The sequence below is a fragment of the Barbus barbus genome, assembly GCF_936440315.1.
Source record: "Barbus barbus genome assembly, chromosome: 41".
NCBI lineage: Eukaryota > Metazoa > Chordata > Actinopteri > Cypriniformes > Cyprinidae > Barbus > Barbus barbus.
In genome coordinates this window covers 23,216,026-23,231,316 of record NC_136719.1, presented here as the reverse complement: position 1 = coordinate 23,231,316, position 15,291 = coordinate 23,216,026, and the positions used below count along the sequence as shown (strand labels likewise).

Below are 15,291 nucleotides of genomic sequence, written 5' to 3'. Positions count from 1 at the left end.
CAACAAAAATACAGAAAAAAAAAATATTTTGAAGTATTATTACAATTTAAAATAATGGTTTTCTGTTGTAAAATATTTTAAAATCTAATTTATTTCTGTGATGAAAAGCTTAATTTTCATCAGCCATTTCTCCAGCCTTCAGTGTCACATTATCCATGATTCTAATATGCTGATTTATTATCAATGTTGGAAATCGTTGTGCTGCTTAATTTTAAAAATTTTTATTTTACTTGTGATGCTTTTTTTCAGGATTCATTGTTGATTAACAAACTTATTAATGTAAGTCTAGCAATCTAAGTCTTACCACTTTTCATAAGTTTAACAATTCATTAATTTCTATAAAAAAAAAAAGAGGAAAAAATATACTGTCCCTAAACGTTTGAACGGTAGTGTATATTGTTACAAAAGATAAAAAAAAATATTAATAAATAACAAATATATACACACACATCTGATTTACATGTCACCAACTGGGTGATACATTTCACAAAGCATTTCATGGACGGTTACAACTATTTGACTGTCAAATGACAAATAAATTGACCTCACATCAGAAAGATTCACCTTTGTAAAGCTGTCAGTCAGTTAAAAATGTTATCAAATGATCTACATTCAAGGTTGACTTTCTCTGATACAGACAGAGTGCATGATTCATTGCAATCATTTTGATCACTTTTTGTAATTAAAAACAATAAATTGACAGCCTTCATTTTTTGCATCAATGATTTGAGGAGGTGGATTTGTTTGCTTATAGACCAGTGGTTCTTAATGAGATAGTTCACCCAAATATGAAAATTCTGTCATCATTTACTCACCCTCAAGTTGCTCCAAACCTGCATGAGTCTAATGTCAGATGAATAATTTAGCATATTTGTCCTACACAGATTAAAAGTGACATATTTTGTACTGCCTGTTCAGTGTGTGAAACATGGGTCCTGAGAAGGGCTGGTATAGACGGTGACCTTTAGATGTTTATAACTACAATATCCAGGTGCTGATCTATATTTAGCCGGATTAAGCGGTTTCCTAGCGACTGTCCATCGTCAACAGTAATTGTCACAAAGAAATGTAACATGTTTTCCACCGGGAACACCCCCAAAACGAAAGTTGCCCCACCCACATGCACAGAGAAAGAGTTGTTTCTTCTCCCAGGCCCACGTTCCCACTCTCCAAGCTGAAATGTGTAATTGTGTGTGAGCGGGTGGGCGGCAGTGACTCACCGAGTGTGTGAGTCACCGAGTGAGAGTGTGTTCCTGTGTGACTCGCGCACACATTGTTTGCTCTTTATCTCACTGCAATTGTGGGCCGTGCCCTCAAAACTGCACTCTGGCTTCACTCAACAGACTGGCACGTAGGCTCGAGGGGTCAATGCAAGGCTGTGTGATTCTGACAGTGATTATTTGACTGCTGATGGAGTATCAGCGGTCTGAGCTTCCTCATTTGACGTGTCTGATATGTTTCCTTTGGTTTCAGCAAAAAAAAAACAGCAGTTTGGAGATGAGAGTTAGATGCATTTTAGCTAATCACTGTGATGCATAGATACAGCAGATGAGAAAAACATGAGCAAATGTAATGAACGATGTGTCATTGCATCTGTTAGATCCATAGATGTTTGTAGAATGGAAATGACTATAAAACAGGGAGGATTTTCCAAATTAGCAGGGCTTTATGGCCCCAATCTTGAGCCCCAAGTTGTTTAAATTGGAAATAAATACAGGGTACTGGTACTGTTTGCAAATAATAATAATAATAGTCAGGGCTTATCGTTACTGTTTCATTAACCAATAAATGTTGTTAATAAATAAAAAATGATAATTTAATGCTTTTTAAGCTTAATGTGATTCTCTGTTTTTATGTGCTAAGATTTGTCTTTAAATATAGTGCACATATGTAATATATGCACAGTTTGAAAAAATGTGTTGGTGTAACGATTAAAATTATAATTCTGTGCCAATATGCTTTACTGTTTTAATGCATAATAGTAATAATAATAATTATTATTATTATCATAATTATCATTATATTTTATTAATTAATAACTAATGTAAACAACAATAATAATAATTCTAATTATTATTATACTGAAAATTATTGCTATAATTAAATTATTATTATCTTTAAATAATAGCAATAATCATAGCAATAATAATAATTATTATTTTCTTGTTTTTAAAATAATAATTATAACACTAATCATTATTATTATTTTATTTTTATTGACATGTAGAATTAATGTATTTATTTAACGCTACAAACGTTTACCTAATTTGGCATTAAACATATTTTAATAGTGACCCCCACAAAATGTTGTTTATTTCCTTAAAAGAGAAACTGTATGCATTGAATACATATGAAATATATCCATTATGTTTATATAAAGAGTTCTGCATATAAAAACTTTGAGAAATAATCACATTAACTCCAAAAAAAAAACATCTGACAACCCACAAACCCCCAGTCCTTATTTACTTGATGGGAAACTTGGTCTCCGTGCAGTTTAATTGCCAAAATTCCAAAATGTATGAGAAATGTCAAATATTAAAGATATTCATAATTTATATAGTATCATTCCTATTCTATATTTTGTATGAAATAATTACAATATCTTTGCCAACTTTTGCCATCTTTTAATTGTACAGTCTATCACCTGCCCTTAAACGTCATGTAAAATAAATAAAAGAAATGTGCATTACTTATGTTGTGTCTAACGTCATTCACATGTGCTGCAGGCTCGCTACGTCCAGGCCAAGTTGAGCGTTCACGATCGTTCGCTGAAGGTTGCCACAGTGATAGAGAGTCTGGAGATGGAGATGGAGCTCTTGTGTCTTACTGGAGTCGAGGACCAGCTACAGGCCGATGTCAGACCCACTCTGGAGATACTGCGCAACGCTGGCATCAAAGTGAGTTTCTGCACGCACAAACATGCACAGACAATGAGATTTCACTGTGGGCGGAGCTACTCGGCACAGTGCGCCAAAAATAGTAGCGTTTATCAAAATGTCTTGACATGCAACACTTCCCAGTTGAAGGTGGTTAGGACAAAAACTCAAATTGAAATGAAAAGATGGGATTTATCAATGCATTATAACGTCACGATTGATTTGGAAAACTAAAATGTCTAAAATACACTAGTGTTGCATTTCTACAACACTGCAAATCTAAGGCAGTACCCTTTCAAAAGGTAATAATATGTACCTTAAAGCTACTAATGTGTACCATTTAGAGGTAAATATGGCACAAACATGTACTTTTTATCTTTTGTACCACTGATTTTTCTTAGAAATATAAAGTCTGTCACGTGTAGGATTTCACTGTACGCTTCTAAAATGAGTTGATTGTTGACGTGTTAACACGAGTGCTTAGGTACGCCAAGCCTGATTTAACTAAACCTGTTCTTTGTCCAGGTTTGGATGCTGACGGGGGACAAATTAGAGACTGCAACCTGCACAGCCAAAAACGCCCATCTAGTGACCCGCAATCAGGACATCCACGTGTTCAGGCCTGTAAGTCCTCTCTAGACTGCATATTTCAACCATTATTTTTAAATAGGTCATATCTTATTCTTCTGTAATGATTCATTTCCCCCTGAGGTTAAGTAATAAGGTTTCTTGCACCAGAAAATATTTCCCATTTTCTTCCTTACCCGTAGAAACTCTAGATCTTTAAAGAAACTCTAGGATCTCTGCAGGAATAAATGAGCAATGCTTATTTTCGGGTTGAAAATCTTTCATTATGTTATAGTAGATATTTTAGCGGTGCCCTATTATTTCTTGAGGCGCTTAATGGGAAAAGACTTCTATTTTTGGATGGCCTCTAGTAAAGGGTTTGGGAGAAAAAAAAATCTTGAAACAAGAGCCCATGTGCAAAGAGGGCAGTCTGAGTGGGTGCCATTGAAATGAACCTTGACCAAAATAGAGACATAATCTGTCAGAAATATGCACTACTGTTCAAAATATTTTTTATGTTTATGCTCACCAAGGCTCTACTTATTTGATCAAAAATAGATTATAAATAGTAAAAATGTGAAAAATTATTGCAATTTAAAATAACTGTGTTCTATTTGAATATATTTTAAAATGTAATTTATTCCTGTGATACAAAGCTGAATTTTCAGCATCATTACTCTAGTCTTCAGTGTCCATGATCCTTCAGAAATCATTCTAATATTTACATTTATATTATCATTTAGCAGATGCTTTTATACAAAGCGACTTACAAATGAGGACAAGAGATTACTATTTAAATACAATATTTAAGACCGACATCTAAATCTTTTGACAGAATAACACCAACCGATATTTCAATTTTTGAATGGAGAAAACAACCGATATTTCAATTTATGAATAGCATAATACAATCTCTTAATCTACCAAAACCAACCGATATTTAAGTTTCTTAATGGAAAAACAATGACTGGCATTTACAGTTGAAGTCAAAACTTTACATACACTTTCCAGAATCTGCAAAATGTTAATTATTTTACCAAAATAAGAGGGATCATACAAAATGCATGTTATTGTTTATTTAGTACTTACTTGAATAAGATATTTAACCTAAAAGATGTTTACATATAGTCCACAAGAGAAAATAATAGTTGAATTTATAAAAATTACCCGTTCAAAAGTTTACATACACTTGATTCTTAATACTGTTGTTACCTGAACGATCCACAGCTGTGTTTTTTTTGTTTAGTGATAGTTGTTCATGAGTCCCTTGTTTGTCCTGAACATTTAAACTGCCTGCTGTTCTTCAGAAAAATCCTTCAGGTCCCACAAATTCTTTGGTTTTCCAACATTTTTGTGTATTTGAACCCTTTCCAACTATGATTTCACACTGAGGACAACTGAGGGACTCATATGCAGCTATTACAGAAAGTTCAAACACTCACTGATGCTCCAGAAGGAAAAGCCATGCATTAAGAGCCTTACTTTTGAACAGAATGAAGATGAGTACATTTTTCTTGTTTTGAACAACTATGAACAACTATCACTAAACAAAAAAAACACAGCTGTGGGTCGTTCAGGTAACAACACAGTATTAAGAATCAAGGGGATGTAAACTTTTGAACGGGAAATTTTTATAAATTCAACTATTATTTTCTCTTGTGGACTATATGTAAACATCTTTTATGTGAAATATCTTATTCAAGTAAGTACTAAATAAACAATAACATGCATTTGTATGATCCCTCTTATTTTGGTAAAATAATTAACATTTTGCATATTCTGAAAGGTGTATGTAAAGTTTTGACTTCAACTGTAAATCTCTTCATGTAACAAAACTGATATTTAAATTTCTTAACGGGAAAAAAGATGACATTCAAATCTCTTAATAGAACAAAATTGACCAATATTTAAATCTTTCAGTAGAACAAAAACAACCGATATTTAAATCTCCTAATAACACAAAACTAATATTCAAACCTTTTAACAGAAAACAACAACAACTGACATTAAAGTCTCTTATCGAACAAAACCAACCAATATTTACATTTCTTAACAGAGAAAAAGACACATTTAAATCTTTTAACAGAACAACACCAACCGATATTTAAATCATTGAATAGAAGAGCACAACCAATATTTCAATTTATGAATAGCACATAACAAACAATAACAACTCTTAATCTAGCAAAACCAAGCAATATGTAATTTCTTAATGAAAAACAAAACAAAAACATTTAAAGCTCTTAACAGAACAAAACCAACAAAATCTAAATTTCTTAATGGAAAAAACCCAGAATATACATTTCTTCATGGAACAAAAATAACTGATATTTAAATTTCCTAATGGAAAAAAAACAACGACATGTAAATCTCTTAATAGAACATCACTGAACAATATTTAAATCTTTTAATATGCGGATTTGCTGCTTAAGAATCACTTCTCATTATTATCGGTGTTGAAAACAGTTGTGCTGCTTAATATTGTTGTGGAAACTGCCTTACATTTTTTTTTTTTCCCAGAAATTTTGATGAATAGCAAGTTCAAGAGAACAGCATTTATTTGTAAAATTAACCTTTTGTTACATTAGAAATATCTTTACTTACAATTTTTACCAATTTAATGGGTCCTTAATGAAAAAAGCTATTAATTTCTTTAAAAAGCAACTTTTGAACAGTAGTGTACTAGCTCAAATCTTGTCTCACATTCGCTCCATTGAGCTTGATTGAGTTTAGTAGCCTTCATTGATCCGAACTGGGAAAGTAGCGTCCTGAAGCCTCCCTGTGCCCTTTCTCTGTGAAAAGTGACTCTATGAGCTCTTGTGGAGTTCCCATGTGGCTTGCTGCCACAGAAAGATAGGCTGCTCTGAGGAAGGTTGAATCTTCCTTGCTGCAGCAGTTCCTGGAAACAGAAAACAATGGCTGGCGCAACATGAAAACAGGCACCTCGTTCCCTGCGGATCGTAGCGGCATCTGGATTGACTTCCTGCTGGACACAAATGGCATCCAGATTGAGGTCTGGTGTGTTTGAATTTGACAGATGAATTGCTCTTATGTGAACGTCCACCAATTAGAAAACATCCTCTCTGTTGGCGAGGAGTTTTGGATGGATTTATGTGTCCAAAATTGGTTTTGGTTCATGTTTTGAGATTAATTATAAAGAAATAGTTTGTAATGTAGCCTTTGAGAATGCAGTTATATGCCCCTACAATTCATAATATGAGAGCAAATAATGCCACTGTATGAATTTTTCAATAATAACTTTAAATTATCTTTAGGGGTTAATTCCTGTGATGCAAAGCTGAATTTTCAGCATTATTACTTCAGTCTTACATACTTCAGAAATCATTCTAATATGCTCATTTGCTGCTCAAGAAATATTTGTGTCCGATTTTGGTTTTGGTTCATGTTTTAGGAAAATTATGAAGGAATAGTTCACCTTAAAATCATTTAATGACCTAGTTGTTTCAAACGTGTATGGCGTTTCTCGTATGGAAAAGAGCAGCCTGAACATTCTTACTAACGAAAAAAAAGTCATACTTGACCCTGGACCACAAAACCAGTCTTAAGTCGCTGGGGTATATTTGTAGCAATAACCAAAAATACATTGCATGGGTCAAAATTATTGATTTTTCTTTTATGCCACAAATCATTAGGATATTAGGTAAAGATCATGTTCCATGAAGATATTTAGTAAATTTCGTACAGTAAATATATCAAAACTTAATTTTCGATTAGTAATATGCATTTCTAATAACTTAATTTGGACAACTTTAAAGGCGATTTTCTCCAAATTTAGTTGTTTTTTGCACCCTCAGATTCCAGATTTTCAAATAGTTGTATCTCGGCCAAATGTAGTCCGATCCTAAAAAAAAAAACCATACATCAATGGAAAGCTTATTTATAAATCTCAATTTCAAAAACTTGACACTTAAGACTTGAGTTTGTTTACTCATTGAACCTTTTAATCTAACGTCTTGAGCAAGCAATATCTGCCCAAAGCCATCTGTAAATACAAAAACAACAGTTAGTTATAGTGAACTTCCTGTGTGAAACTAGCAGACAGCAGGCGAAGTAGACCTCACAGTTTAGACGGTTGAGCAAATAGATAGTTGAATCTGGCATGGTCTGCCACGCAACTGACAGCTGAAGTTAATATCTCAGTCTGGGGATCTTGCTGTGGTTCACCGCTGGTATCTCTGAGATCATTATCCGAGTGTCTGCTCGTGTGTTTGTGTGAGAAAAAACAGTCCTGACGCTGAGCTCTCCGATGATTGCAGGTAACCACTCGAAGCGAAGCCCACCTTGAGCTCAACGCATTCAGGAGGAAACACGACTGCGCGCTGGTGATATCGGGAGACTCTCTGGAGGTAACGTGAGCCTGCATGTACGCATTAGATTCGATCAAGCCCCTAACACTGTTACAGATTCGAGCCGCACTGTTTGTGTAAGACACATCAATAAAACATGAAATCATGCATTTTGTGCTATTATTTTGAGATCAGACTTATCCATCACATGATTAAATATAAAAATCTAGAGACAAAGATATCGTGACTCTGGACTCGGACCAAGGCTGCATTTATTTGATCAAAAATGCTGTAAAAACTGTAATATTGTGAAATATTATTACAATTTAAAATAACTGTTTCCTATGTGAATATATTGTAAAATGTAATTTATTCCTGTGGTGTAAAGCTGAATTTTCAGCATCATTACTCCAGTCTTCAGTGTCAGAAATCATTCTAATATGCTGATTTGCTGCTCAAGTATCCATTTCAAGTATTTTTTTTTCCAGATTCTTTGAATAGAAAATTGAAAAGCACAGCATTTATTTGAAATATAAATCTTATGTAACATTTTAACGTATTAACAGTCACTTTTGATCAATCTAAAGGAATACCCAAAAATGGCCATCCTTGGTGTATATGACTTTCTTCTTTAAGACGAATAGAATTGGAGTTATATTAAAAAAAAAAAAATGTCTTGGCTCTTCCAAGCTTTGTAATGACAGTGAATGGGGCATTTTTAAGCCCAATAAAGTGTTCATCCATCATAAAAAGTGCCTCACACGGCTCCAGGGGGTTAATAAAGGCGAAACATCGGTGAAGCGATGTTTTTGTGTAAGAAAATTATCCATATTTAAAACTTTATAAACTGTAATTTCTAGCTTCCACTAATTGTCGTACTCGCGTTTTCAAGAGAGTGGCGTTCAAGCAGATGACGTAGAACGATGGCATAACGTAATGACAATTAGCGGAAGCTCGAAATTATGCTTTATAAAGTTTTAAATATTGATAAATCAGTATATATTATTATAAAATATGATTGTTATAATGAGGTTAATTTGAATAATTTGTCTTGAATTTGTGTGAAATCTTTTTTTTATTAATTAATTTTTTAAGGAGTCTCGTAGATAAAAATCAATAAAAATATCTCCACGATCTGCTTTTGAAGAAATATCGTGGTATCGTACTACAGCGCACATTCTACAGTTCTGGCACCTCCGTCTCTATATACTGTACAACACGACATACAGCGATAGAGTTACTCTGACAGGACACTGCACTTATTCGCGATCGCAAAAGTACATTATTTGCATACAAGCCTTGCCGGTTAAATGTTTAATTCTAAAAGCCTGTTAAACAGTGCCTGGTTACTGAACAAAGTTATCTATTGCGCTAATACTGTCAAAACACACAAGGTTTACATATAGACTCAGTTGGTTATGTCTAAAATGAAAGTAAACAGTTGAGAGAAAAATGGATACGTGCCTGTATATTAGATGCGTGCAGGTCTTAAAGGGAAAGTACTAATTAAACATGCTGTCGACTGTCATAAAAGGGATAATTCACCCTACAAGAGGTTATTTTGAAGAATGAGGTTAACCAAACAGTTGCTGGTCCACATTGAGTTTGATAGTAGGAAAAAATCATATGGAAGTCAGTGGATCAGCAACTGTTTGGTTTTCCACCTTCTTCAAAATAGCACTCAGGTTTAAAACACCTTTTGAGTAAATGATGGTATAAAATAAAACACTATGGCAGAATTTACAGACAGATGACCGAATTTAAATTTTTGGGAGAACTATTCATTTAACGTTAATAAAACAACAAAACGCAAAGAGAAAAATCACTCACTATTCTTGACTGAAGAACTTGAATACAGTTGCTTTAGGAATCAGTCCATCTAGTGTTTTATTTTTTATATTTGTTCACTCAATTTCATTGAATGCTCTGCTAAATACACCTATTGTACCTGAAAATAAAGCACTGTTTGTTTTATTTGTATATTATGTGTATTTGTAATGTAATTTTTAATAACAAAGATAAAATAATGACAAAGATTTTTATATTCGCCCACTTTGGCCTAAATATCTGCCATTCATTTTTTTTTACCTTGAAAGGCTTTCTTTATAATAGGGAAATTAGTTTGGCTGTAATGCTCAGACAACTTGCAAAATAGTAAAACTAACATGACAAAGAATCGTGATAAAATCGTGAATCATGATATTTCAAAAAAAAAAATCATGATATTTTTTCCATATCGCCCACCCCTAGTGTCTCATGATGTTTGCATTTTCAGTAAATGACCAGTTTGATCAATAGTTTGATTCAGGTTTTATTTCTGGAGTTTATTTATGTATTTGTGTCATTCTGTCCTTCAGTATTGATCTGTCTGTCTGATGATTCAGTGAACGGCCTGGTCTCAGTCCTGTTGGTGTTGTTGTTGCAGGTCTGTCTGAAGTATTATGAGTATGAGTTTATGGAGTTGGCGTGTCAGTGTCCGGCCATCGTCTGCTGCCGCTGCGCTCCCACACAGAAAGCCCAGATCGTTCGACTGCTGCAGGAACGCACCGGCAAACTCACCTGTGCTGTGGGTGAGTACGCAACTTCCCCTCGGCCCTGTGCACTTCCTGTGCTACTAAATCACTTAACTATTGCAGGTTTTTTTTGTTACATATATATATATATATATATATATATATATATATATATATATATATATATATATATATATATATATATATATATATATATATATATATATATATATATATATATATATATATATATATATATATATATATATATATATATATATATATATATATATATATATATATATATATATATATATATATATATATATATATATATATATAGATCCTTGGGTTAGAGTTTTCAATATCATCCCATTCAGATTACTGCTGATATATATAAAACAAAAATAAGCATAAATATTTACAGATACCAATATACTGATATGGTAATCTATATATATTTAAATGTATTTTTTAGTTATGTAACTTTCCATTGCATGTTTAGTCTTGACGTGACATAATATCAGTTGGGGTTATTATCGTTAACTAAAAGTAAAACTATAAGAAAATACATTTTGTTACTTGAAATAAAATAAACGTTAACGTAAATACAATCAAATTTAATTTATTTTATTTCAGCTAGTTGCCAAGGCAACATGTCTCATTTCCATTTAGTTTAAGTTGAAGTAATAAAATAGTTAATAAATTAAAATTATAAATTAAAAATAATGCAATATGCAATAAACTAAACTAAAAACTAATAAAAAATGACAAAAAAAAAATATATATATATATATATATATATATATATATATATATATATATATATATATATATCAGTGATACTAATATGACACTGCCCTGTCATAAGGTCTCAATCTGGGTCACGGCACCGGCTGTCTCTGGCTCATCACTCGCCGTTTTCTCTTTCTCAGGGGACGGAGGAAATGATGTCAGCATGATCCAGGAAGCAGACTGTGGCGTGGGAGTGGAGGGCAAAGTAAGAGCTACCACTTCCCAGAGCAGCAGTCCTGTCATACACACTGCCGCCTGCTTCCGGAGGCTTCCATCCATCTGCGCCAAACACACTTGCATTACACAGATTCTCGCATTTCTTACATTACATGACACTGAAAGCTCAGCGATGTTCTCATGTAAATTACTTTTACACGCTACAACTTCCCACTACTGAGATAGTCAACATAAAATCAAAATGATTTTCTAAAAACAAGTTCCTGGACTTATTCATGTTATTTTAAATAATACAGTGTCTGTTTTATCATCTTTCTTCAAATAGTAATAACTTTCGCAGCCGCTGAAACAAATTTATTAGGTAATCATTTATATTTCATTTAAGCAGTAAGGCATATGAGGCCACACTGTATTGAGTGCACTAGCATTCAACAACTGACGAGTTTATTTAGTTTATTAATAGTAGTTATCTAGTTTATTAATAGTTTTTGTATAGCTGTGTTGATTAATTAGAACCATCTGTTTTAATACCATAAATAATAATGTGTTCATCTGGTTATCAGCTAATAGTTTAGATTTTTATTTTATGTTGTTTTTATATAAATGGTTCAGCTCGGGGATATATTAGTTCAACTATCGTAATTTATTTTTATATTTATATTTATATATATTTTGTAGGGTTATTTTAGTGATTCTTTAAATATAATAGCTAGTAGTTTTTCAAAATTTGTAGCTGTTTAGAGTAATCAAGACAGGAGCCATCCATCTTTATCATAAATATTAATGTGTGTAACTAATTTATCTGCCGTTTATTTATTTTGATTTGATTTGATTTTTAATACTCATTTTTTAAACATTATACTTAATGTTTTTAATATATATACTATATATTCCGAGCTGTTCTTAATCTTAATATAAATTTTTTTTAACATTGATTTTATCTTGTTTTATCATATTTTATTTTATATAAATAGTTATTTTATTTTCATTATTATTATGATGATTCTTTAATTATAATACTTATTAGTTTTTCATATTTAAAAACTGTTTTGATTAATCAAGGCTGTAACCGTCCATCTTAATAGCAGAAACATTAATGTGTTCAACTAATTTATCTGCAGTTTCTTTATTTGTTTACTTAATTTTATTATTATAAATAGTTCAGCTAAGAATGTAATAGTTTTTTTAATAAACCTAGCTGTGCAGACTAGAGATTTCAAAATAAGTCAGACGCTACATTGTTTATTTCAGGATGGTCTGATTTCAGGAATCCCACCCTGAGGTGAACGTCCAGTTTAGAAACACATTTTAGACGTCAGACGTTTTATGAGTCTAAATGTACCTAAAATAATACTACAAAGCCAACTTGACCCAGTTGTGGTGGGCCGAGCGAGGTTTCCAGGTCATCAAAATGAGACGTTATGGGACGGTTAATTGATATTGAGTCATTCATGACTAACACGGCTTAACGTGGTTACGTGGGCCGTTGTTTTGGTTCACTCACTCACTCCTGAACATCCCAGTGATCCGAACATGCTTAATATAGGCCAGCTTAATCTAGAAAACATTGTTGCTCGTGGTCCAGAAGCTGCGTATGAGTGCTTTGAGCTGTTTGTTTGTTTCTCTGCGTGTGCAGGAAGGGAAGCAGGCGTCTCTGGCTGCAGATTTCTCCATCACTCAGTTTAAGCACTTGGGCAGACTGCTCATGGTCCACGGCAGAAACAGCTACAAACGCTCCGCTGCACTCAGCCAGTTTGTCATCCACCGGAGTCTCTGCATCAGCACCATGCAGGTAGCGTCTGCTGCAGTAATTATCCACCGCTAGCCCATCAATCACAGCAGCCACACATAAACACACTGCAGCGATGAGGGCTTCATGTTTAAAAAAAACAAAACAACCACTTGTATTAGGCAAAACTCTACCATATTTACCCTGGTATAACATACATTAATGTTAGTATAATAAAACTGGTAACAAACTACCATGGTAATATTAAATATTTTTATGAGCATAAGCCATATTATTAGTATGATGTCTGTGCACGATACCAGTGTATTATCATATTTTTGGGATATGATCCGTGGTAATACTGTAATATTTTATTTGTTTAAAATTGCATATAATATTTATTTTTATTATTGTAATTATATGATTTATTTATGGACATCATACTATGGTATTCCCATTATTATTTGCATGTGTGCAATGGTAATTCCATGTTTTGTAAGACAATACTATTGTAATAGTGTGATATTTTATCATTTCATTTTAATAGGTTTAGTTATTTAACAAATATTTTTTTTTATATTATTATAATTACTTCATGTATTTTTTGATACCAACATAATACCATAAGTGTTGTGTGTGTGTATAATGGTAATTCCTTCTTTTTTTTAGACATGAAAACAATGGTAACACTGTGACATTTTATCTTTATTTATTTTTAATTGATTAATTGCATATATAATTTAATATTTTTATTGCATATAACATTTATTTATATTATTACAATTACATTATTTCAAAAATATATATATATATAACTCCATGGTAATACCATCATTTTTACATGTACACAAATAGTACACGATTACAATAGTCATTTTTTTTAAGACATGATACTATGGTAATGCTGTGGCATTTTTTGTTTTTTTATAAATTAATAAATTAATTTATAATTACATGTCTATTTATATTATTATACTTATATTATTTATTTTTGGACATGATACCATGCCAATACCATCATATTTTGCATGTGTAAAATGGTAATTAAATATCTTTTCAAACACGATACTATTTTAGTACCATAGTTTTTGGAAAATAGCTTTGAACATAGCATGGTATATATCAGTATCATGTTATTATTATCTAAGGCCATGGTACATATACCATGATACAACCGTATTTTATGGAAATGGTAACATCATGGTGCTTTAGATATATTTTTTGTTTTTCTTTGGACATCTACCATAGTATGAATGTCATTTGTGGACATGATACCATATGTTTTTTTTAGTCATGTATCATGGTATTTTTTAATATTTTATTTACTTTTTAGTTTTATTTATTTATTTGTTTGTTTTATTTTATCACATCGTGTTCCACATTCAAAATATATGATAAAGCGAAACATTTTGGATGCAATTGTGCACGTTTTTGGACATGATAATATGGTAATGCAAAAGTTTTTTGAACATGTACAAGACGCTTTCATCTGCACATGGTAACAATTTGGTTCCAAGGTATATATATATATATATATATCAAAGTACCACAGTATTGCCGTCTAATGAATTTATTTTACTATCATACCATTGCCCTACTGAGAAGTGACAGGACGAATGAATATAGCATGGCTTGGGTTGCCTGCTGTCTGATGTTTGTGCTGATGTTTTCACAGGCCGTGTTCTCCTCTGTCTTCTACTTTGCATCTGTTCCACTTTATCAAGGCTTCCTCATTATCGGGTGAGTGTGCGAGTGCTGATGACTCATTTGCACTCGCTGAAATCTCGCTGGCATTTCAGCCATGTGTTTCAGACAGCTCTGACATTTGAGGATCGCTGAGGGTTTTGTTCTATCGAGAGTCACGGCCACTGAGTTCGAAGAATAGCATCAGAGCTGATGCACATCAAAAGACTCTTTGTGAAGTCTGAAACGAACAAGGGGTTAAAGCGGACAGGCTTAGGTCTCGTCTAATTCAGGGAAAATGATGAAACTCTCCATCAAGACAGTCCAGGACAGAGAGAGGAACAAGATGTCAATCTAGATCTGTCACTTTGACTTTCTCTGTATATAAAAATACAAGCTTGTAACTTGTACAAGCCAGAAAAATGTCTAAAATGTTACTACATTTGTGCATTTTACTTTTATTCACCGAGTTAAAGATGTTTTCTATTACTGGCTCAAAAAGAATTCTCCTGTGCTGGAAAAGTTATGAAAAATCTCAGAAAAGCATGAAAAGTTCCATAGTCTGTATAATGTTTTTTTTTTATGCTTTGTTTTAAATATATTTAATTGGCTAGAAATTAGATTTTCAAATTTTTTTCAAA

General features: G+C 32.6%; 1 protein-coding gene across 1 annotated transcript in view; it reads left to right on the top strand.

Moving 5' to 3' along the window:
• LOC306860339 (putative phospholipid-transporting ATPase IIA) overlaps window positions 1-15,291 on the top strand; it is a 62,828-nt gene that overhangs the window by 36,868 nt on the left and 10,669 nt on the right. The window contains exons 18-24 of the mRNA XM_079401988.1: window positions 2,730-2,900; window positions 3,405-3,503; window positions 7,724-7,813; window positions 10,179-10,323; window positions 11,202-11,266; window positions 12,875-13,030; window positions 14,643-14,707. Coding sequence (XP_079258114.1) covers window positions 2,730-2,900; window positions 3,405-3,503; window positions 7,724-7,813; window positions 10,179-10,323; window positions 11,202-11,266; window positions 12,875-13,030; window positions 14,643-14,707 — 791 coding nt within the window. The remainder of the gene's footprint in view (window positions 1-2,729; window positions 2,901-3,404; window positions 3,504-7,723; window positions 7,814-10,178; window positions 10,324-11,201; window positions 11,267-12,874; window positions 13,031-14,642; window positions 14,708-15,291) is intronic.